Source organism: Biomphalaria glabrata, chromosome 18, assembly GCF_947242115.1.
Source record: "Biomphalaria glabrata chromosome 18, xgBioGlab47.1, whole genome shotgun sequence".
Taxonomy (NCBI): domain Eukaryota; kingdom Metazoa; phylum Mollusca; class Gastropoda; family Planorbidae; genus Biomphalaria; species Biomphalaria glabrata.
Genome location: NC_074728.1, coordinates 17,137,620 through 17,164,041, shown reverse-complemented (window position 1 = coordinate 17,164,041; position 26,422 = coordinate 17,137,620). Strand labels below are relative to the sequence as shown.

Sequence of the window (26,422 nt, the reverse complement as noted above, 5' to 3'; positions counted from 1 at the left end):
GTGTCTTTTTAAGGCTATAATGAATATACTAACTGCTATAGTAAATATCTGAACTTAACTATTACCGAAATACTTTTCCCAATAGTTTTACGTAAAAAGATGTAATGTAAAACGACACGATGTGAGCTGCAGTTTTTCTAGAACGTAAGGACACTTAAGAGAGATTTTCATATTCTAATCACTTTTAAAATCACATTTACAACTAACACAAATAAAAACAACTATTCGGATTAAAAGTTGTAAGAGTCGTCATCCGATCGCTCATTTCGTAATTGCAAAATGTTTCCAAATAGGTTTTCAACGGATAGTAGCCCCTCGGCACTGTTGAATATTCGGCTTTTTTCAATATTCGGCCATATTCAGCTCCGGTCCAATATCTCTGGCGGATAGTTGGCCGGATGGTAAAAAGTACACCTTGTACTTATTTAATATGGACCTCAATCCGTTTATGTCTGTTAGACTATATAAATATTTATATTAAAACATAATAATGAGCTTAAAATTCACCAAACATCTTTTCATTATAAAAACAAGGCGTGTTACTATAAATAAAAATGAAACTTTACATCATAAATGCGCTTTACATACAGAGCAGCAATGGCTGGCACATTTTTTCAATTAGTCTTGACCTTTGAGTTGGTTAGTTAACATGTTAAAATGTTACATTCCTTAACTACGTCACGCTGACCAGGCGTCTGAGTAGTTGTAACTCCAGAGGGAGAGATGAACAACTCCCACCCCCTTTTATTTGTTTAGTCCATCACATTGATTTTTTATAGACAGGTGACCACAAGTCAAATACAATGGACGTAGGTCGAATGTCAGCATAATGACACTCTCTAGAGGTCACATTTTACGAGGGAACTGAGTTTGTTTACTTGATATTAAATCTTTATTAGGGGACTGGACTTCAAGCCACACCTCTACACTGGAAAGCGGACAAAGAGTTTGATTATTTAGAACAAAAATCTCAATTGTGTGGCTATACTATAGGCCACTTCTCTCCACGATGCAGAGTTTGCTTACATGGAAATATCAATTAGTATGCTATACTAAAGATCACACACCCTTAAACGAGTGACCTTTTGCTACACATAACACAAACCGCAAGCCAGTAACTAATTATTTTGTTAAAAAAAAAGAAGAAAAAGACGAAGATTTGTGTATATTAGCGTAAAAGACACGAACAGGCCTATTTTTAAAGTAAGAGCTAAACACCCCTACTCTTAACTTTATTTATTAAGTCCTTGGCACTTAATACATTGATTGTCATTGATTATTATTTTATAGCCTGAATGGTTAAACACGACATACTAAGACAGCATACAACACTGTAAATAAATATTTCAGTTGAATTATTTTTTCCTAAAGTTTTAACTTGAAAATCGCTCCTTCGTTGTGTTTTGATTTGATAACGATATTCTTAATAATTTGTGAGTTTCAAGTAACTTCTCGTTATTAATGCTTTTGTTGTTATTGTTTTTTTTTGCTTACGATGCGTACGTAACCACTTGTATAAGGCCAGGGCGACTTTTTACACACCTGACACTAGTAGGCTTACTACCTTGCCCTTTTATTAAAGTTACAGAAACAAAGATAAAATCAGTAATAATAAAGAAAAATGTTTCTTACATACGTTCTTTGCACAATAAAATAAAACGATGATGTGCATGTTTGTGAATGCATATATATTTTGCCTTGTTAAAAAACCTTTAGAAAGAGAGCTAATTTCATTGTTTAATTCTATTGGCTTATCATATAACGGGAAACTTTACAGTAAATTTTAAAATCGCATAAAAGATATTGACTTCAATTACTATAATTTGATCTAGCAAACAAAGAAATAAATATGCTGGAGTGTTGATGAAACACTTGACCTCTGTATTGGTAAAACAGATCTACATGCTTGACTGACCATGCCAATGTGTTAGTTTTTGTCTGACCACTCAACACTATGCGTATGCCCAAGAAAAAAAAGCGTGATTATCCACACTAACAATTATATATACTACAGTAGGACTACACTGTGTCTATCTGACCAGGTTGTTTAAATCAGCCGTACACAAAGTCTATTTATTTTTTAGGGGTAAGTAGGGAGGGTGTAGATAAGTTTTTTTTCTATGTTTGGTATCTTAAAGCTCTTAATCTAAAACAATAAATATTGAACTGCAATCCATGAATACAAACATCCACCCACTGTACAAGCCAGATTGCAGTATTGAGAAATTTACATTAATAACTAGTTAAATATATATTTACATATTTTACATTAACCATCCCATACACACTCATGTTACACAGATTAAGTAACCATAGAACTATCCGTGTATAAATACTGTAAAGCTTGAATTCATCATTCAGTAACATAGCTTAAAACAATAAGGTAAATAAAAGTAAAAAAAATACGAATATAGGAATATTATTTAGCAGTTTTACAAAATGTTCAGCAGCACAAGCTATTCACAAGACATGTAGGTATCCGGCTCCGGCCGAATATCAAAAAGTCATTTCCGGTGTACCCTTATTCCTAAATGAAATTGACTAAATATTTTTCCTAAAAATTATTAAACCGAACAAGTCTAGGTAACCTTGTATTTTGTATAATCTAATTTTACCTAAATGCTAATATATAGAGATGAAATATTTCTACAAAGTAGCTAATCATCATTGTAGCTGACAAAACAAATGAATTAACTATTAATTAACATAAGGTGTTTATATTTCTAAAAAAATCAAAATAGAGGTAATTATGTATAGAGAGAGCTAACAAAAATTAAATGCAATTAAAAAAATAAAAATCAACAAGCAAAAATTAAAGAGAAGACCCACAGCTGGCATATAGTCGAAGAATGTTAATATCAAGTTAGACTCCTCAATGTAACCATAGTAGGAGATCAAGTATTCATGTTTCAAACCTTGTAACAGTTTATTGTTATGAAACTGAAATAGATGATAAACATAAGCAATATTTTCATTTTATTGTCATTTAATTAATGATACATTTTCTGAAATCTTATCATGTAAACGTTTTTCATCACACTATTAGTAATAAACTTCCCTTTAAGTTTGTATATAAATATAAAAAATGTTTCAGATTTTTATTTTTATACTCTAAAAGACACACTAAAAAACAACCTGAGTCTAAATTAACACTTTGATTTTATTCTTCTCTTCACTCCAGCGTCTTGTTATCAATGTGGCCACTTTTACACACCGTCCTGTCTTACACACTTTCTTTGCTGTTCACTCAACCATGTACATTGAAGGTTAACTGGTCATTTCATTCACATGCACACACACTGCTCTACTATCCACTCAATACACATACACTTACTATCGCATATACCTTTTGTTTTTAATCCTTTATTTTTAATTCATTCATTAGGGCTTTGTAAAGATATCTATTTAAAAACTATTTGTTTATAAAATATAGACATCAATTTTTTTGCCAGTAGCTCAAAAAAGACTTAATTAAAATTCCATTCATTTGTATTCAAATAATTACATAATATAGCTATTGCGAATGGTAATTTAAATTAAACTATTTTTTTTATTTCAATATGTTTGTGTTCACTTAATTTTCTTTTAGATAAAATATATTCAGATGTCTTTATTAATATTTTCACTCTAGGCCGCATACGTCGTTGCTTACCAAGCGTATGAAAACTTACCTGGTTAATAGATCACAGAGAAGTACATATAATTGAATGGAAATAGGGGTCAAGATTTTTAGTATATTGTCAAACTAAAAAAAATATCCAATCTTAATGTATACAATTAGGCTAAAGTTAGAAATATTTTAAAAGTTTGAAGGTTCAAAGAAAGGGTTAATCAGAAAATTTAAAAGTAAAATTATCTGGGTCATTATTCAGTGAGAGTTTCTTCAGTGTATTTACTAAGATGGACAGAGGTACATGTGAACTCACTTTGTAAGCTTTTGAAAAATCACACTGCTCTTAAAAGCAAATCGTGTAATTATGTCAATTACTATTATTTTTAAAACATGTTTCATTCTATGCTTAATATATCGTCTTTTGAATAAACATTAAAAATAATAATACCTTTCTGTCATCTGTAAAGACATTCTCTTTTACAATAAACCTTCTGTCGTCACGTTCTTCAGGATCCGTCAGTACATAAACATTTTTGTTTTTCATTGGGTTCCCTTTTATCCAACATTTAAGTTCATCGACCGAAGGAGCAGATGTTCCTGTCAGTTGAAAAGCACGAAATAAAAACAACAACATTAAAGTTAAAAACATTTTAAACTATCACAAATAAAAGCTTGTTTGACCGGTTGATCAGGATTTAAAGAGAACAAATTATCGCCAAAGTACAATAGAGGAAAATATTGACTGCATATATTTTTCTCAGATAAAGAATCGTACTTGATTCGATCTAATGTATCTTTACTGTGTCAAAAAAGCTCTAGTATTTTGCTTTTCTGTTTATACTAAAGCTATAAGACTCACTAAAGTTATCACAAATTCTCTTGAAATTGAAATTTTAAAGTATTGGACAGCTGTATGATTGATTGTTGTGTTTTAGCTAGTAAATTCTATATTGTTTCAGAACACCAGCCTAACACCTTCTTATAGACTATGTGGTGTTTGATTACTTCAGTTAAAATACACATTATATGATATTGAAACATTTATAATATTCCTCGTCCCATATGCTAGGACAAATTTGTACAAATACTCCTTCTTCCCTAGTGCTATTAGAGCATGGAATGGGTTGCCTGAGCTAGCCAGGAAAACCAGTGACTTGGCAGAATTTAAGTCATTGGTTAATATGCATGACTAAATGCATGACGCGTAGGACGTAATCATCTTCTTTTTTGAAGTAACGTCTGTATTATATAAGATAAGATAAGATAATACTTGAAATTCACGCTGATTTGATAATTATTAAAGACACACCCAAAAAACCTAAGGCAGATGTTTAGAAAAAAATTAAGAAATTGACATTACTCGTTTTAGCCTCATGGAACTTACTTTGTTCATCTTGAGTGTTTTAAAAAATAACATATAAATCCGCTGAAAAAAAAAGTTTTATCTAATGCTTAAAAGCGATGTACATATATCAGACTAAAACTTGTTTTCAATTACCTGAATGACGTTTCAGATGTAGGTAATGCTGGTGCATCAAGAAGATTATCTATATCTTACGTAACAGTCTAAAGCGAGAACGTTGGTGCTAAATTTTCCTCTTAAGCGAGCCACAGTGGACTGAGAAATACGAATCAATTCGCCATTTTGAGAAAATCTTGATCTGGCGTATCTTAAAATTACGACTTCAGGTGAAACCAGATAAATGCACATCTGTATTAGTGCCTCTTACTTAAGTGTTTCTGATTTGTCTTTTAATTGTCGTCAATAATTAATCTTTTTTTTTAACCCGTTTACCTGACAGTTCAGTCTGTTAAACTAAACATAGTGGCCGCTCAATAAGCAAATCAGTAAAAAAAAATAGTGGCATAGTCCAAAACCAACTTTACTACACTAAGGAACACTTTAATGATGGCATCTTGATGAAGGCGAGACTGCTGGCAGACAAACTTGGTACTGCGTATTGAGCTGATGCTGCCGAGAATTTGCAGTCGACAGACACACCGAGCAAAAAGGTTTTGGATTTTGTGAGATTTTACAGAATACGTCTTTACATTACGTATCTTATTTATTAGTTTCGCTATTCAAGAAATAATAATGCTCAGATTAACTTGTTTTGTCTTCATCCTAAAACGATTTAAGAGCTGTAACGTAATAAAAAATATCACTTGCACCATAAGCGTTCATCGGAGGCTCGTTCATGTCACAAGAACCATTTCTTTAGTAACGTTATTGATAGTTTCCTCAGCCACAGCCACAGTCAACTTTTTCAGTTTTTGTTTGATCAACCATTGTTCGGAGGCACGGGCTGCATGGGTAAGTTTAACTACGTGTACAGTAAACACTTTGTTCACATGCTAAGTTTTTATTTAATTTTATGAAACAAGCATTTACAGTACACTACTTTTTTTTGCCATACTCCGTAACAAGAAAGTTGAATCTACAACTTTAAGTCTGTAGATGGCAATTTGCAACCCCTTGCAAAAATATCCTGCCGGCGAAGCCAAAAAATACTAACAACTAAGTGTAAGTAAGTAAGAAGAACTATTTCAAAGTATCATGTAGGCATTTAATGGATAAAAAAAAACCAACGTAATTATCATAAACAGATTAATATTACAGTACCTCGCTCAGTTGAATGATTTTTCAAGGCAAGTAAATATTGAAAACATTTTTAATGAACTTGATTCAATTGCAAACCACTTTAAATCCGAAAAATTGCTTATATGTTCTGCTAGTTTTAAATGCCATCATGGGCGTAGCCAGGATTTTTTTTCGGGGGGGGGGGGGTTTGGGGGGGTTCTCTCCCCCCCCCCCCTGCGCGACCCCCCCCCCCTACCGCGCGAATTTTTTTTTTATATGTATTTATGTGTGTGTGTGTGTGTACATAATCTTTATTGCATTCTGACTCTTCATTCTTTCGGAAGACGTTTATTGTGCCCTAGAATAGGTTTTTCCATGAGTTAATGGAAAAATTGTAGATTCCCCGCGAACACTAGCAAGGGGGTCTGGGGGAGCGCTAGGAGCTCCCCCAGCGCGTGGCGAAGCCCCGCCGCCAAGCACTATTTCTGATATTGAAAGCCAACAAAATGCATATTCTGAGGTATCTGCAGTGCATTTTCCTGCTATTAAAAAGTTTTATTTCAAAAACCTAATGTGCTATTCTTACTGACTTAGACCCTCCCGCGCCGTTTGGCGCATTTGCCGTCAAGCTGTTTCCATAAAATTGTAGATTCCCTGCCATTACTAGCAATGGGGTCTGGGGAGCGCTAGCGTGTTTGCCCAGCCGTCAAGCACTATTTCTGGTATTGAAAGCCAACAAAATGCATATTCTAAGGTATCTACAGTTCATTTTCCTGCTATTAAAAAGTTTTATTTCAAAAAGCTAATGTGCTATTCTTACTGACTTAGACCCTACCGCGACGTTCGGAGCATTTGACGTCAAGCTGTTTCCATAAAAATCTGTCACTGGTAATGTCTAAAGCCTCTTCCCACCTGCCATGAGGACCTCAATGAATGAGTGGCGTCAAGTTGTACTAGGATATCATTGCAACTCTTCTTATGCGTAATTCATTTTGTCGGAGAACATGTCCCGCAAACCTCATGCGTCGCTCTCTCACAATCTTACTAAGGAGTCGACTCCCAGTTCGGCATAGGATTTCCTTGATTTAAACCCGATCTCTATAACGGACTTCTAAAATCTGTCTTAGCCATCTTTGTTAAGCCACTGTACATTTAGTATTATTCAATTTCGGCAGATGACTATTCACTGCAGTTTATTAAGGGAACCCTGCCACTGGTAAAAATGTGTAACCACTCTTGAATACGCTCTTGGAATTAAGTGACTGTAGTTTGCTTTAAATTTTATATCGAAAAGAGAAGTTTTATCGTCAAAATCATCTGTTGGGGGTTTTCCAACTCAAAATGCTCTGTAGGGGGATCTTAAACTCAAAACTATCTGGAGGGGTTTTAGACTTAAACAACCGCCATCTGTAGAAGAGGGGTTTAAACTCAAAACCCCCGATTGGATTGGCTACGCTCAAATAATTTTAGTGTGTAATTTGCTTTTTTTTTATACTGAAGAGGTATTTTTAGCATTAAACCCCTCTGAATGGGGGTTTAAACTCAAAACCCATTTTGGCAACGCTCATAGCATTTTGAGTGCGTAATTTGCTTTTTTTCTTACATTGAAGATGTATTTTTTTAGCCTCAAACCCCCCGGGCGTGGGGTTTAAACTCAAAACCCCTTTGGCTGCGTTCATAGATTTTAGTGTGAGTAAATTGCTTTTATTTATATTGAAGAGGTACTTTTTAGCTTCAAACTCCACTGGAGGGGAGTTTAATCTCAAAACCCCTTTGACTACATACAAAACATTTTGAGTGTATAATTTGCTTTGTTTTTATTATTTAAGAGGTATTTTTTACCTTCAAACCCCGCTGAAGTGGTGTTTAAACTAAAAACTAAGTCAAAACCTATTTAGCTACTCTCATAACATTTTGAGTGCGTATTTAACTTTTTTTTTTTATTGAAGAGGGGGTTTATCGTAAATTTTGGATGGGGTTTTAAAATCAAAATCTCCCTTAACTGTGCTCTTTGAATTAGGGGATTTTCGTTTGCATTTTTGTTTTGTTTTGTTTTATAGAAGAGGGGGGGGGGGTTAACTGCAAAAACCCCAAGTAGGGGGTTTAAAACTCAAAACCCCTAGTAGGGGGTTTTAAACTCAAAACCCCTGGTAAGGGTTTTTAAACTCGAACCCCCCTGGTAGGGGGTTTTAAACTCAAAACCCCATAGTAAGGGGTTTTAAACTCAAAACACCATTGGTTGTGCTGGGGCAATTGATGGTTTAGTATTAAAATCTCACCTAAAATAAACAAAATCAAAGCAAAAAATCATTCACTAAATTCCGATTCCCACCCCCCCCCAAGGGGGGGATTTCATTTCGGGGGGGGGGTTTGAACCCCAAACCCCCCTCCCCTGGCTACGCCCATGAATGCCATTGTACAAGGTAATATGAATAAGTAAGTGTCACTTCAGTCTAGAAAAACCCTTGTTTTTTCCATTGCAGCTTTAGCGTAAAACAATTGTAAACAAAATGGCCTATTATTAGATTAGAAGTCAGTATTTGCTGTGAACTTCATAAATAGTTACGTTCAGACATTTACTATGGCTTTTTGCGAAACTTCTTACATTAAATAACCATTATATTATGCTAAATGTCTAGATTACTTAGTAAATCGTGGATTTTGTAACAAATTAGAATGTAACACTTTTCCCTGATCGATTTTATTGCATTAGAGCTCATCAAATCTGTTAAAAAGGCTAAGTATGTAAATAGAAAATGTATTTTAAAGTTTGGCTTATATTGCAATAATTTTGTATTAAAAATATTGCACTTCAAAATTTTGAGTATTTCTGGACTAAATCTATGTTATTCAAGTTCAATGACATAACATTATTTTCTTCTGAAATACATGTTATATTTATACACTTTAGACATATTTAAAGTTAGTACCAGGTGACCGAACTTGGCTTGGATGAATAATTTGTTAAGGAAGGATATATGCCCGAAGTCATTTTGGGAATATTGTTGTAATTACGGAAAGTCCTCCTACAGTCTAGACAAACCACAACTCACGTCGTGTCATTTTACAATGCATCTTTAGCGTAAAACTAGTGGCCTATTTTTGGCTTGGAAGAAAGTCTTTGCAGTGTAACTTCTAAAATGGTAACGTTCTGACATTTAATATTGCAATTAGTTTATTCATTATGGCTTTAGTTCGAAGCATCAAGTGATGCAAAATCTCTACGTTATAGGGTAAAACGTGCACCTTGTAACAAAGTAACAGCGCATTTTTTCCTAAGAGACTTAAAAACATCGCGTTAGTATTCTAAAGAAGTGTTATTGTGGGGCATCTCTGTTACGCTGACCACCTTTCAGCTAATTAAAAAAAGTGCCCTGCACAGCGTGACTGTCGGACTATAAGAAGTTCATACCATTTCGCAAGAATATCGCTGTTTGTAGTGCGGTCTTGCCACAGTATGTATATAATGGTGTGCAAATATCTTTGGTGAAGGCGTTCAAGAAGTCTTAGTTGCTTTCTATAAAGTAATCATGTCTCAGATCCACAGAGTAGGGTTGAGATAGCCACTGTTTGGTAGACACTGATTTTTTTTGGGACAGGCGGAGCGATTTATTTCATGACATTCTCGCTTGGAGGTTTGATCATATATCAACCTCCCTTCAAAGCGATGCGTCATTTGATACTATGCTTCCCAGATATGTGAAGTTATCTATCACGTTAAGGGATGTCTTTGCGCGGCGATCTTTGGGTTGAGCAGGTTTTATAGGTTGACCTCTGTAACATAATATCTGGAACATGATTTCAACGAACTTATATAAGTCCCGCGCTAATTCTAGGTGTAAATCATTAAATTAAAACATTATAACTTATCATAAGGTTCCCGTGGTCTCCTTGTTTAAAAGGAGCTCATGGAAATCTCATCAAACTCATAAAAATGTCCTTAAAATAAACAAAATTGTCTTTTTGAGGTGTCAATCAATAAGAAAAAAGCCAATCCTACGTGTGATAAAAACGGCATCGTCAGCTTTCATTTAATAAAAATGTAATGCAAAGACGAAATTATTTTTTTATATCCGTATCCCTACCCTGATTGGGCCGCGCGCTATCCATTTCGCATAGGACCCCGCAAATGTTAGGGCCGGCCCTGTTTATCACGTTCAGTGTGTGCAAGTAAGGCATAGATAAGCTGTGTTATAACCATTACCATGTTTTGGTATGAGACAGTAAACTTCGAAGCTTGACAACACATTGCAATAATTCATCAGAAATATAACAACAAAGTAAAAGCTACCTACGGTTGTACGCAATTAAAGTGTAAACATTCTATAAAGTCTTTAAAACACAGTCACTAATCATACATCGACATAGCTTCATAACTGATCAATCTACAATAAGACGGTGCGCAAATGTTTAATTAGGTCTATTGATTCTTTAAAACTCGTTCTTGTTTGCAAAGAAATATTTTAGTGTACTGCGGTAAGCCTAGTGACGTAAGCAGCGATCTTCCCGTTTACGTCTTGGAAAATTTTCATTCATAAAACATTCTAGCCAAAATTAATTTTTCATAATGAGGAATTTTCAAACCGATATAACGGTCGACCTCGAGTTTTTCCGATGTGGCCAATGAGTTGAGAATTTTTTTCTCACTAATATGCACATACCTTTAAATTTAAAAAAAATCGTTAGAGCCGTTTTTGAAAAAAAATTTATATATAATGTTAAGAATCTCACTATCCAGGCTCTCTGCAAACTGCACCATACACCACCAACTTAAAGAACTTGACAACTCAGGGCTCCAAAGTAACGTAACACTTTAATAGTTGATAAATAACAGCCAATACTGTACAATTGGCAAAACGTACACTGTGTGACTAGTCAAAAACTCGCTGTCAGAGTCACTCAAATTTATCACAGCATTAATTATTATTTTTCATTATTTATTTATTTTATTTTAATTATTTCCCCATCCTACCCCCAAATTCTTCACCCGCACCACCTTTTCCCCTCCAGGCTAGACTTAGTTGACCACATTGGAGATAGCTAGGCCACGTCTTTCGATTTATCTTCCCTTGATCGGGGCAAAGATACGCACAGACTTTGATCTTATCGGCAGGATGTCTGACGGCCGGAATGGACACCACCTTGTGTGGAATGCAAGTCACTCCCCCCCCCCCCTTTTCTCCCACGTCTCTCTTTGATCTAGGAGACCACGAGGACAAACACGCCCATTGACATTCCCAATGTGCAACTCCCATCTCAAGTCTGCCTCACCCACGTGTAAGATAATTCTAAGCCTAGGACATTTCCTGTTTCCGCCCACATTCTCCAGGCCTGTATGTAAGGTAAATTAAATCAGGCCAGACTCTCTTTCATTTCTCATTCTATCTGAGCAATCGAGTCTGGACTACTTCATTTATCCTTTCTCCTAGAGGAATACCTGGTGCCTCCCTCAGGTGTCTGCCTATTTATTTGCTATCGAGAATCACCTACTATTTATGTGCTTAGTGCTATTCAGCACTGCACTTGCCTACTGAGATCTACTCAACTCTACTACTTGGCGCTATCGGCCTTGCCCGCCTATTCGACAGACCACCTGTCAACTTGTTAGGTGCGACGTCTCTATAGACCCAGATCTGTGTGAGACGTCATAGCTACGCCAAACCCTCTGCAACTCACTGGACTTATCCTGTTCACTACGCTGCCCACGGCAGATCCGCTCTGCCCGCAGTAACCTTGTGCCCACGGTAGCCGGCCACCCGCCCTACTGTGCCCACTACAGATATCAGAACTTTGGATTGAAACTCCACAAGAACTGAATCACCGGCGTCCCTCTATCCGCTAGAGCGCCACCTCCAGCTGCAGAACCTCAAGCCAGGACACAGCCAGCTGCGACATCAACAGGAAAACCAGCTAAGTCAGAGGACAAAGTGACATACTCTCTTATTAGGTGCAAGAGTGATGATTAGATCTAGTATTATTCAGAGATAGACGCAAACTCTCCCCCTTTTATTCTTATATGTATATTTATGTAAATAAATATTCTTCATTTTTAACTTTTGTATCTATCTTTCATTGCTTGTCTCGTTGCGTGTCTGCTCCCGATTCAAATGCTGATAGGTTGGTGTGTGATAGCTCTAAAAATAATCATCCCCTAGACATTAAACGCGCCAAACACACATCACATTTCCCCACCTGTCACACACTGTACAAATATCTCTCCGATAACACCGTTCCGCCGTATCAACACTTGCACTGGCCTGTCCGTCTCGTTCCGGGCTTGCACTGGGTTTAACAGTTCAGGACTGACTTCACACACTAGGCTCGTTGTGTCGGACTCGATCGCAGACCAAGATCAAGACGCCAGTCGTCTCAAATGTACTTTACATTACTCCGCACTGAACCGTCGTAATGCTCCGTACAGAACCACACCGCTGAACTGTGCTGTAGTCGACCGGACTGTAGTGAACCGGGCTCGGAACCGTCTTGACTGCGTCACCTCCGCTCTTATATAGGGTCCCTACTGGCCTTCTCGAACCGGACAGAACGCCGCTCGACGTTTCTAGGTGGTCCGATGACTACAACTCTCGTGACGCTCCTGAGCTCTGTTCACGACGGCGATCCTTCCCGAACTGTCCTGTTGACACTTGACTCGGCTGACCGTCGTAGCTCGTCACGGTTGACCGCTCGTCTAGCGCTGGCCTGGGGCGATTTGCGTCGGCTGACTACACACACACCACTACCCCTCTCTGTGCCACCACCAAGTTTATAACAATATATCTAAATATAAATATATATACATACATACTAGAATTGCTCGCTTAAGAGTATAGGGTATTACTTCGTTTCTATTATTTGTGCATTTATTTTGTTTTGCCTCACATTTCTTTTAGACACATATGCAAAGCCAGCAGTAACAATTGCGGGACCTATGTAAGGCGGATTTTGTGGGTCCCAGTCTGGGTAGTGATAAATATAACAAGTGAAAATTACGATTCTATATTAGAAATTAAATTCGTATTTGCTTTTATTCATTATTAACTAAGTACAAAATTACGATCAAATTAAAACAAATCGCTTTTGATTTTTTAAAAGATTTAGAAATAATTTTGTAAAAAATAGTGCTATTATTGACAAATATATTTCAACTTTATGCATTAAATGGCAAATCTGGTTTGGTCCATAGTTTACTTTTATTTTGAGTCATAAACTACCTCAGTAAATGATACGGAAGTGCTCCTTAGGATTCACGTATTAACATTTACAACTTCATGTAAGTAGAGAACATTGCCTCATCCACGTTTGGTCAGCATGCATTCAGAAAACGTTTTTGACGAACAGTTAAAATGTATGAGACATACGCGATGTCGCTGAAAAATGCGCTAAAGGATCGCAACTTAGACCAACTGATAAATGTTCCGACACACATCAAAGACCATACTCTTGACTGGATTGTTACAAATGCAAGTGAGCTTATAGCCAAACTCAATGTCTTAGACCGTGGCTTGTCAGATCATTTTCTTGTACACTTTGAAATGCGGCTATTAAAAGCAAAAAGGCCAAAGAAAAACGTGACTTCCCGTAAACTTAAAGCCATAGACATTGTCTCCTTCAAAATGAACGTGACCTCTTTGCTGTTGCAACAGAGCAACACAGACGTTCTAAGCAATTACAATTCTTAATTGAAAAAGTTGCTGGACAGCCATGCACCTCTTGTCACTCGTACAGTCTCAGTTAGGCCATCTGCACCCTGGATGACGGAAGACATAAAGATTGCAAACTTATTCGCCGACATGCCGAACGTACATTTCAAAAGACAGGTCTGACGATACATCGACAAATATACATAATAGAAAAAATTAAGGTTAACCGTATGATTAGAGACGCAAAAGCTAGTCATATTCGACTAAAAATCGAAACTTCTGACTATTCCGGAGCTATTCAGGATCATCGCTGAAATGTTAGGGGGAGCTAATAACGAACGTTTGCCGTCATCTATCCCAGTATCTGAACTCCCTTATTCCATTCAATAGATTCTACATTGGCAAGATTGAGCAAATCAGAAATGACATGCCATCCCTCTCATCACAGCTTGACCACTCTCCAATTTTTCAAATTTCTCCTTTTTGCGAGTTTCAGCGTGTATCTGAAGATTATGTCAAAAGTACTATTTTAAAGATGCCAAATAAGTCATGTGACCTTGATCCCATTCCAACTTCCTTGCTCCTTGAATATTTGGATGAGCTTGTACCCACAGTTACTAACATTGTGAACTCTTCACTGACTTCAGGCATTGTACCACAGCAATTTAAGTATGCACTTGTCAGGCCCTTATTAAAGAAATCCAGTCTTGACCCGGAATGTCTAAAAAACTATCGCCCGGTATCAAATCTTCCCTTCCTGTCAAAGCTTCTGGAGCGCATCGTGTTAGCGCAAATTCTTTCTCATCTTGAACAGTACTGTCTCTTTGAAGAATTTCAATCTGCATATAGGAAGTGCCGTAGCACAGAAACAGCAGTGGTCCGGGTACTAAACGACTTACTTCACAATTCCGACAAAGGTCACATATCAATTCTTTCCATGCTGGACTTGTCCGCAGCCTTTGATACGCTAGACCAAGAAATTATGATGGCCAGATTCTCTGCAACTTTTGGTTTAGCAGGAGTCGTCCTAAAGTGGCTTGGATCCTACCTGACTGAACGCACCCTAAGTGTCGTTGTTAACGGGACAGAATCAACAAGCTTACTCTAGAAGTACGGAGTACCCCAAGGATCAGTTCTAGGCCCAGTACTGTTCACTATGTACACTCAGCGGTGTCATACGGCCAACCGGCATCTCAGACCATTTCTTTGCTGATGACTAACAGTTATACGATTCATCAGTACCCTCACAGGTGTCGCATCTGGCAGAGAAAATCAATGGTACCGTTCCGTTGCAAGGGTGAGCGATTGGATGGTTGAAAATAAACTCAAGATGAACGAAGACAAGACAGAAATAATTAAGATTGGCACTAGGAAAAATGTCTCATGTTCTGCCATGTTCCTTTTGTCCATGTAGTGCGAAATCTTGGAGTTTTCTTCGACTCAACACTATCTTTCGATCCACACATAAGTCAGCTCTGCAAAGGTTTTTATCTGCAGCTGCGCAGATTATACCAGATCCGACCTTATTTAACAACGGAGTCAACAAAAACGCTAGCTGTGGCATTCATACTCTCCTACCTTGACTACCGGAACGCTGTGCTAGCAGGTATACCTGATGACAAAATAGCCAAGCTGCAACGTATACAGAACACGCCGCTCGTATAGTCCTTAATAAAACTAGACAAGATTCTGCTACTACGCTCTTGCGCACGCCCCATTGGCTTCCCGTGAAAGCGAGAATCGATTACAAAGTCGCCACACTTTATCATCAGTGTATATATAACAACGAGATGCCCTTGTACCTTAGCGAACTGATTACTCCTTATGTCCCCCAGAGAGTCCTGCGCTCAATGGACTTAACGCTTTTAGTAGTGCCACGTTTCTCTCTCAAAAGCTACTGTCTGCGGTCTTTTTCAGTTCGGTTTGGAACTCACTCCCCATTGATCTCAGACAGACAACATGCTACACCACTTTTAAGAAAAACATTAAGACCTATCTGTTTAAAACTTTTTTAGATTAACTGTCAATCTAACTGTCGTGTTTGTGTTTGTAATGTTATTACAGCTCCTTGAGCCTACATTTTGTTTGTTAACTGCGCTTTATAAATAAAATTATTATTATTATTATTACGTCTAAAGGTCAGTCTTTAGCCAACACACTATTCAGCTCTACAAGGGTCTTTATCTGCAGCTACGCAGATTATGCCAGATTCGACCATATTTAACTATGGAGTTAACAAAACACTAGTTGTGGCAACGAATTCAGAAAAACGCAAAACGAATAGTACTACGAAAAAGCGATAATCGACAAGGTGGCCACACTTTGTCATCAGTTTATAATTAAAAAAATTCCCTTGAACCTTTGCGAACAGATCATTCTATATGTCTCTCAGAGAGCCCTTTCACCTGTTAACCTAGGGGGTGGACCTGTGTGTTTGTGTATTGCTTGTCTAAATGTGTTTCTATGTAGTGAAAGTCTCCACCCAATTTTTATTTTTTCTCCAAGGTGTCTGCTGTCTACTTCTTCGCTCAGAGTTTCGAAAAAGTGTGGTCTCTCTCTACTCAGAGTCGGAGCTTATATGTTAATAAGTGTGTATGCTTGTTTTGTGCATCTACCTTGACTATGACCCCCCACACACACACACACTATTATCGCTATGTGTGTATGTTACTTTGAATCTATCTGATGTCTGTAAAATGGCTACTCCATTTCCTTTTCCCCCTAATCTGAGATAACCTCTCCTAAAACCCATGTCTGATGTGCTGCGAATAGATTTATATTTTGAATTGATATTGGTCTCTTGAAGAAAAATGAAATCTGGTCTGTGAGTGTTGGCTAACTGAACTATATATTTGTGTTTGTTTTTAAGCTACGAATGTATAATGAAAGGAATGTAATGTGTGTTAATGACTTGGTTGTGTGTATGCGTGTGTGTATGTATTCCAAGCTCTACTGCTTTGTTATTTTAAGTTATGTGTTTTGGGGTGAGTCAGGGTCCCCCCCCCCATCGCCGATTAATAAAGGTGTAGGTGAATCTGAGAATTCATCTGACTCCCTTTTTCCTTCTTTTTTTTTTTCTAATTTTCCCTCATGATCTTCACCCCTGTCTGAGGACGACGAGGACAAAGACAGAGTTCTCTTTCTGTTTTTTATTGAGGTGCTAGGCTACAATCTTTCTTGTTCACATGTTTTCATTTTTTTTCGTGTATTACTTCCCATCTCTTTCCACCAATTCCAATTTCTTTCTCTGCTTTCTCGCACCGTCTCCCATAAAAGATGCTGTGTAAGTTCCCTTTTGGGACACTTGGGGGTGTTAATTATTCCTATTGTTGTTTTGGATAACCCTCTTCGGACATTGATTAGACCGGTGGTCATACTGTGGACAAAATCAACATTGTTGCCTTCTACCAGAGGTCCTTAAAGGTTCTGGGGTCGTTCTCATACTTGAGTTGGACATAATGAGGTAGCTTGACACCTTTTTCATGGTTTTAACCACGCCACCCACTTATCAGTATTGCCCAATCTCACGGCCTCTCATTAAAAACTTTCATCAGCAAATGATTGAAAAGTTATTCTATTTTATTTTTTGAATTTGCATTTATTACCCAATGAAAGGTCACTTTCATTTTCTCCTTTTCCAGGGTGGTAACTTCCACCCTAAAGGTGTCTTCACTTCTAAAGACCTTTCCTATGATCGTGTTTCTCACCTAATAACCAAATGTAAGGGTTTTCGAACAGGTACAGGGAACTCACCTCCTTCGGCACGAGCCCCAAGGCGCAACAATGGACGCCATCGAAGCTCTGACTGCCCCCTGTCCAGATATTTTGAGCAAAAAAGTTCCCAGAGGGTGAATGAGGCCTCCCTCTGTATCTTTTAGCTCAATGAAAAATGTCTTCTTATCTTATCTTATATAATACAGACGATACTTCAAAAAAGAAAATGATTACGTCCTACGCGTCATGCATTTAGTAATGCATATTAACCAATGACTTTGATTCTGCCAAGTCACTGGTTTTTCTGGTTTTTCTGGCTGTCTCAGGCATGCTCTAATAGCACTAGGGAAGAAGGAGTATTTGTACAAATGTGTCCTAGCATATGGGACGAGGAATGTGCCTTTATCTTTGTGTCTTTCGGAGTATCTTATAAAGTTTTATTTTTGTATTTGAAGATTATGGTTCAGTGTCTTATGTATAATTACTACTTTACTTTTGAGTCTTCTGTCCTGAAGGCTTTCTAAATTTAGTGATTCAACTTAAGGTGTTACTCTAGTCAAATGTGAATATTCGTTTGTTATGAATCTCACTGCTCTATTTTGTGTCTGATCCAGTTTCTTAATGTTTTCTTGCGTTGAGGGGTCCCAAACGGTGGATCTATATTCTATAATTGGCCTAACCAAGGTTAAATAACATTTTAGTTTTATGTTCATATTTGATATATATATATCATTTTTTTTAATAAACCCTAATGTTTTGTTTAATTTTTTAATAGTTTCATCAATATATGGATTCCATGGCAGTTTTTCATTTATTATAACACCTAGGTATTAGGGTTAGGGTTAGGGTTTTTAGTCTGTGTTACTGGTTTGCCATTTTTTGTGTGTTTTTTTTTGTTACTCTTAACAACTGACACTTTTCTGGGTGGAAAGACATGCTCCAATTTGATTCCCATTTCTGTAATTCATCTAATTCTATTTGTAAAATATCTGTGTCTTGTCTTGTTTTTTATTGTTCTATATATTATGCAATCGTCTGCAAATAATCAGACTTTTGTTCCTGAGGTAATGCAATTTGGTAAATCATTTATGTAAATTAAAAATAGTAGTGGACCTAAAACTGTTCCTTGTGGTACACCTGAGTTTACTATTATCGGTGTTGATTTAGAGCCATATATTATTACAGTTTGTTTTCTCCCTTTTAGAAAATCCTTAAACCACTGATGCAGTGGACCATTAATGCCGAAATATTTTAATTTTTTAAGGAAACTATGGTGGTGGGTACCACATTGCGATTCACGCTATAATACGAAAAACTACTTATTAATTGTTGTTTTAAATAATGTCCAACTATATGTATACTAAATAGACTTTTTCTCTTTAAAATAAACTCAAAACTTTTTTTGTGTAAATGTAGTAATTAATATGACAGAACTTACATCACTTAGCAATACATTTGTGAAAAGAAATGTTTTATTAAAAAATCTAAAAACAATAACATGAATGTGTTAAAAAAATGTTATCTCCCCTACTAAAGTACTTTTAGTGTTTGTTACTATTAATAGTAAATAGTTGTAAAAGTCGTGTATTTTTATGAAAAAAACTGCTTGCATAAGTGAGTTAAAAATTATATTAAAGGAAATATTTTTCTTGTATATCTATCCTTACATTAATCTGTTTTACATACATATATAATGATATATATATATATAATATACATTTTTGGATTTTGTTTTTGCTTAATTCCATTTTAACACAATCACTAAATATAACCAATGCTACCACTGGCGGATCTAGGGGGGGGGCGGTATGGGCGATGCCCCCCTCTTGACGAATTGTAGTATAGAATTCACACAATTTTATACGAATTTATTACTTATGTTAATAATATATACTAATTATTTACTTCAACCTAGTTTTAGATTATTTCGCCCCCCGTCTAGTATGTTGGCCCATTTGGTGGGGTCGGGAAGGGGCGATGGCATCAATCCCGCCCCCCCTTATAAACTTTTGGCGTTGGGGCGAATGAGAACTCCACTGATGAATAATGAGCTGTACTTGTCAGGAGTATGCGTTTCTGCATTGAAGAATGCAAGAAAACGCTTTTGGCGTCTGGCTTCGCCCCGAAATCCATTAATGAATAATGAGCTATAGATGTCAGAAGAATGCGTTTCTGCAGTAAAAAAAGCAAGAAAACACTATTGTCGTCGGGGCTTCGCCCCGAACTCCACTAGTGAACCTTATAGCGCTGACTCAGTTGTTTTATTTTTCGCCGAAGGTTGAGAAATGCTGCTTTTTTTAAATACATGTGTGTGTGTGTGTGTGCTGTACGCACGTTTATGCATAGAGTTAGGGTTTACTGGGCGTTAGGGTTAGGGTTTGGAAAAAAGTCACCCCCCCCACTCCAAAGTTCTGGATCCGCTAGTGAATGCTACCTTTCCAAAGGCTAAGTTGGTTGAAGTCTATAGGTCTGCATAAAATAATATGAAAGGATAAGCAATGAAGTCTACATTGAGTTTCTTGGTTCTGTCTTATTGTCACAGTCTTAGTTGACATTGCATGATCTAAAGTCCACGTCATGTTAAGAGTTTAAAAGACACGTGGAATTCCTGATGTAGAAAAAGGAAGTAGAATTAATAAAGTTAGACTTAGAGGTCAGTCAGTGAAGTCAAGCAGACAAGTGAAGTCAAGTTAGAAAAGTCAAGTGTTATTCTTTTGACCGAGTGGTCAAGTATATTTTGGTCCGGGATGGACAGTAGCGACTTAGAAAAGTCTGTAGTAATTTCAGTTAGAAAGTAACTTGTGGGCAGTTGTTGCCAGTGGTCTTTTGAGACATGTATTAGTTGATCTATATTTCTACACAGTGTTACCCGCTGAGATGCGGACGTGATTTGTAACTAACATATATTGGATACTTTTGATACCGCTGTTATGCGGATAGAATTGTTTATTATTTCTTGACTTGTAGCACTAACAAGGAGTGCAGTGTATTATTATTATTATTGTAGTAAAATAAACTTCATGTTTGTCTGCTGAAACGGACTTAGGTCAGTCGTATAGTTTTGTTATCATTTACATTTTGGCGGCCAGTATGTTGTGTTCTAGACACGCACGGACTTAACAGTCAAATACCACTCAAGCGAAACCAGTCACAAGTATTCTAGTAGATCATCATTGAACTAACCTGAACCTGCACTCTTTCACCGGTTGACCTGACCCGTATTTACTAGAGTCCACTTCGTCATTGACCAATTTTTTTTTGGGACAGCAAGAGTTCAACACATGTCGACATCCAGGTCATCTTTAACTAGGTCATGAACTCAAATAAAAAACTAGTAGATATTAACACCAGTTACGACATTTCATGCAGACTGAGCCATTCAAGCAACGTAAATACCTTTGTCAAGGCTATCCCACATCTGCATGCCGAGATTTATCAACTACACCATCAACCCTGTTCCTAGAGCTATCTGCGTGAAACCGAGAGCAGAAGACAACCCTGTTACTAGAGCTACCTGTGTGAAAGAAAGAGCTACACCACTCAAGACATCGTTTGATGACAGATACACCTCTTCACCATCGAGTGCTCGCCATTATGCATCATTGGCACACTCAGACATTGACATGGTCACTACCATTCAAGTCTCGTAGAGAGATTGCTCTCAGTTGAGACACTCTTCTACTTATGGTCAATATTTTTTTTTTCAGCATACTGATGGATATCCTGATTTGATGTTATTATTTGGTCTACTGAGAAGTAATACATAGCCTAATATACAAGTAACTGTACAACTATCTCTTTATTTTGTTACCAAGACGTGGATTATATCAATTTGAATTAACTGAAGCCCCTAGTAAGTGATTACCTTGGATTACCTATTTGTGAACTTCCTAACCACTGTGGATTATTTTGTGGATTATTACTTTGGATTACTTGACAGAACTTGTATTAATTGTAAATTGGAGCATTTGAGGCTTCTTATGGCATATGATTGAATTATTTTACTACTACTTTGATGCTCACATTGATGTGTATTCTCAATCGGATTACTTAGTTACCTTACCCATGGATTATTATTGAACTACTCAAGCTGTATTTATTTGACAAGCTTCAAGAGAGAAGAGGATTAATCTACATCAGTCTACAAATGAAAGTCTGTAAGTTATAATTAAGGATTGAATATATACATATGATTAATAAAGTACATTGATTTTGCTGTGGTATAGCAGTAATTGAAGTTTATTATATATAGAGTTAGTGATTGATAACTCTTGGAACCATATTAAATTGATTTTCATTTTTTATATTTGTTACTTTAAAGGGCGGACGGCGTGGGTCTGTCTTATGTTTTGAGACTGAAGCGGCACAATTTATTTGTTCCGTTCCATTTTGCTTCATCTGATAGGGATCTTTAAGGATTTTCTTTTTGTTCTCCTAGTCCTAATAAGGTCCGAGTAGACCAGCCTTGTTCGGTAGGGACTTCTAGATCATTTAGAATTTTTTTGTTTAGTCGTATTTAGTTTTGTTTGTACAATCGTAAGTGTAAGTTCTCTTCGTATTCATATTGTTTGTTTGTGTAAGTCTTGTATTTCCATATCTGTGATTCTCCTGTCAAAGTCTTCTATTTATCGATTTCTTTTAAAACAGACTGTATTGTTATCTATATTGTTTTTGTGTTTTTCATTTATCCTTTAATTTATCTCTTTATTCTTTTATTAATTTAATTTTTTTTTTCATTTTATTTTTTCACTGCACGTATAACATCTTACAAAAATATATTAGATGTGTGATGTAGACACTGATTTTTTGAGGAGAAGATTGTTGTAGTTTTGTGAAAACTAATGGAGCATTATTAATGGCTCGTGAAGTAATATATTTGATATGTGTCATAGACACTGATTTTTTGAGGAGAAGATTGTATTTAATATGAGAAATTTATTGGAGCATTATTGATGGCTCGTGAAGTAATATATTTGATGTGTGACGTAAACACTGATTTTTTGAGGAGAAGATTGTATTTAATGAGAAAATTATTGGAGCATTATTGATGGCTTGTGAAGTAATATATTTGATGTGTGATGTAGACACTGATTTTTTTAGAAAAATATTGTATTAATATGAGAAAATTATTGGAGCATTATTGATGGCTCGTGAAGCAATATATATTTGACGTGTGATGTAAACACTGATTTTTGAAGAGATTGTATTTCATATGAGAAAACTAATGGAGCATTATTAATGGCTCAAAGTAATATATTTGATTTTGAAAGAACATTGTATTTGATTGATGAAGACTATTGGAGCATTATTGATGGCTCGTCAAGTAATATATTAGATGTGTGATGTAGACACTGATTTTTTGAGGAGAAGATTGTAGTAGTTGTGTGAAAACTAATGGAGCATTATTGATGGCTCGTGAAGTAATATATTTGATGTGTGACGTAAACACTGATTTTTTAGGAGAAGATTGTATTTAATGAGAAAATTATTGGAGCATTATTGATGGCTCGTGAAGTAATATATTTGATGTGTGATGTAGACACTGATTTTTTGAAGAGATTGTATTTCATATGAGAAAACTAATGGAGCATTATTAATGGCTCAAAGTCATATATTTGATTTTGAAAGAACATTGTATTTGATTGGTGAAGACTATTGGAGCACTATTAATGGCTAGAAGTAATATACTTGATATTGTGTAATGTAAACTGATTTTTTTAAAGAAGATTGTAAATTATACATTTGTTAAAGCAACTTGAGCTCACAGTAAGACATATGAGCCAAACGAATATCATGATAACGACCTTCATGCTTTAATAAGCTTATGACTTTGATGATTTAAATATGTTCCTCATAAATCATCATTAAAGAATATATTTTCTTGACTTTCATGATTTAGTAGCATTGTCAAAACATTGCCATTATTTTCGTACACAAACCATTGAGACAACATAAATATTTATTATAGATATATTTCACTTGCATTGATTTATTTTAAAGAACATTGTCAATATTTTTTCATTAGACCATGTAACCATTGTCAATTTTTTTCATTTGATTATGTAACCTGATTGAACAAACTAAGTATATTTGTATACGAGCATTTTTCACGGCTGCTCATTCTGTTGTAAAATTAATATTGAAAGCATTCTATTGATGAATTGAGAATTTACTTTGAAATTTTGTGTAAAAAAACAAAACAAGACAACTTGCTTTTTCAAATAATGTTGACAACTATGAGTATTGTCTACACAGTCAAATATTTTTTGATGGAAGCGTTCGAAGAGCATATACTAGTCTCATCAATTTTTTTGATAGTATGATAAGACATGTGCTGGAGATTATAGCACACACTGTACATTTGTATAGATTATTTTTTTCTCTCAAAAGATGTGACTATACATATAATTGTATTATTACTTAAATTTTAAAAGATTTTTATAAAGTCTTTTTTTTTAGGGAACGGGCGTAATGTCACAGTCTTTTTTGACATTGCATGATATAAAGTTCACGTCATGTTAAGAGTTTAAAAGACACGTGGAATTCCTGATGTAGAAAAAGGAAGTAGAATTAATAAAGTTAGACTTAGAGGTCAGTCAGTGAAGTCAATCAGACAAGTGAAGTCAAGTTAGAGAAGTCAAGTGTTATTCTTTTGACCGAATGGTCAAATATATTTTGGTCCGGGATGGACAGTAGCGACTTAGAAAAGTCTGTAGTAATTTCAGTTAGAAAGTAACTTGTGGGCAGTTGTTGCCAGTGGTCTTTTGAGACATGTATTAGTTGATCTATATTTCTACATAGTGTTACCCGCTGAGATGCGGACGTGATTTGTAACTAATATATATTGGATACTTTTGATACCGCTGTTATGCGGATAGGATTGTTTATTATTTCTTGACTTGTAGCACTAACAAGGAGTGCAGTGTATTATTATTATTATTGTAGTAAAATAAACGTCATGTTTGTCTGCTGAAACGGACTTAGGTCAGTCGTATAGTTTTGTTATCATTTACACTTATTTAAAATGTTTGGATCATCTGATGGTGTTTGCATTCTTTATGCGGAGGCCAACGCAATCTACGATGTCTTCAAAGTCATGGAATCTCGAATCGGCGAAGGACATGTGAGGGTGAATAAGTTATCGATGTGATGGTCTTAAATCTTGTGCTACGGCCTTAGCAAAGCATTGAACCGTAGACCATAATATCGAGACTGTAATCGTAACTTTACAAAATATACAACAAAGGAATGACACCAGGTAATATTTCAGTGTGTGACAAATCAAATAGGTTTAAATGAAAAAACCGTAGGAGACAGCTTTTTCCACCATTGTGGATTTGCAGTGCCCTAGCACCACCTACTGAAAAGACTGTCAATTTCCATAAAGCTTTTACAAGAATAAAAAAAATGATAAAAAAGTCCCAAAGAGCCAGCAAATCTCAGAGCACCTTACAGTTTCCGCAACGTTGTTATCGTCGGAAGTGGTACCTTAAGATTTTTTTATTAGCAGAATTAGAAATGTTTTTAAGCAAATTTTTAGCATCTATTAAAATTGAAATAGTCTTTTTTTAGTTTTGTGTTGTAATAAATATTTGAAGTCGAATGGTATAGTACGATTCACTTCAGTGTATTATTATATCAAAATGACAATAAAATCGAATAATCGTTAGAGTTTGCAATTTGTAATAACGCTGTGTACATTTTTGATGTATAAAAACAAGGTTACATTTTTTAAGCTTGTATTATAGGATAGTTCAATCATTTTCGTAGGGCTTTTAGGCAAAAATATGGCTACAACTTATGTAAAAAATAAATAAAAATTATATTGGTATACTTACTGCTTGTGTTTATGAATGATGGTACTAGTGGGTTTAAAACTGATGAGAAAATATAAATACTATTTTTATGATATAATCTTGGTCTTGCTTGTTAAAAATTCAACTAATATTATATGATAAGAAACAAGATGGGAATTTCTGTAGAAAAGAATTTACAATAAAGATTATTAAATACCATTGATTTATAACTGAAGTAGTGCACTGAAATATGTCAGACAAATAAATCAGCAACAAAAAGTACCCAGAAATAAACAAGAAACCTGAGGATTAGATTTTTTTAGATAGATCAAAATAGCAATGAAAATAGCAGAGAGAAACTCTCAGAATATGCTTTTGCAGAATGCAAAATAAAATAAACATGCAGAATGCATGGGAAGAATATGAAGATTTTGCTGTAGAATTCTTAAATTCAGTAAATGTTAAGAATGTCAACAGAGACAGAATGACAGCCTTGTTCCGGATTAACAGTAAAGAAATAAAATTTTGGCTGAACACAGCTCGCTCTGTACATTATTTATGTATAGAAACAAGGTTAATATTTTAGGATAGCATAATTGCTTTCTTCAGGCTTTTAGGCAAAAATATGACAAAAAAATAATTTGATATTGATATACTTACTTGTTGTTGCTCTAGGTGACATTGGTGGTCTATAACCTAATGAAAAGATATAAATAATATTTCAATGATATAATCTTGGTTTTAAGTGTTAAAAATACAACTAAAATTAAAGCAAACGCATAGTTTTAAAATAGTTAAAACATAATTGAAATGGATGTTTTTATATTAATTAGTTATTAATGGAAGCATATTCAATTCCAAGCTATTTTTTGTTGATTGAAATTTTACATACTAATTAGATTTGTTGTATGTACGTCTTATATAGGTTATGCTATTATTTATATAATAGTAATGTTCCTTGTTGACTGTTGTTATTTCTTGAATGGCTTCCTTAATAAACAGCTAGAAAGTACCATAACAGTTATATGTTTAATCGTTTAATGTTATCGACATAGTGGCAACAGAGCGTAGAGTTTTG

At 35.6% G+C, this 26,422-nt stretch overlaps 1 protein-coding gene across 1 annotated transcript in view; it reads right to left on the bottom strand.

The window, feature by feature from the left end:
• Positions 1-26,037, bottom strand: part of LOC129923958 (uncharacterized) — a 40,481-nt gene extending 14,444 nt beyond the window's left edge. Inside the window, exons 1-4 of the mRNA XM_056017326.1 lie at positions 26,005-26,037; positions 25,387-25,425; positions 4,062-4,210; positions 2,830-2,940 (exon numbers count right to left, since the gene is read on the bottom strand). Of these exons, the coding sequence (XP_055873301.1) occupies positions 2,830-2,940; positions 4,062-4,210; positions 25,387-25,425; positions 26,005-26,026 (321 nt within the window). The 5' untranslated portion in view covers positions 26,027-26,037. The remainder of the gene's footprint in view (positions 1-2,829; positions 2,941-4,061; positions 4,211-25,386; positions 25,426-26,004) is intronic.
• Between the last annotated feature and the right edge of the window lie 385 nt (positions 26,038-26,422).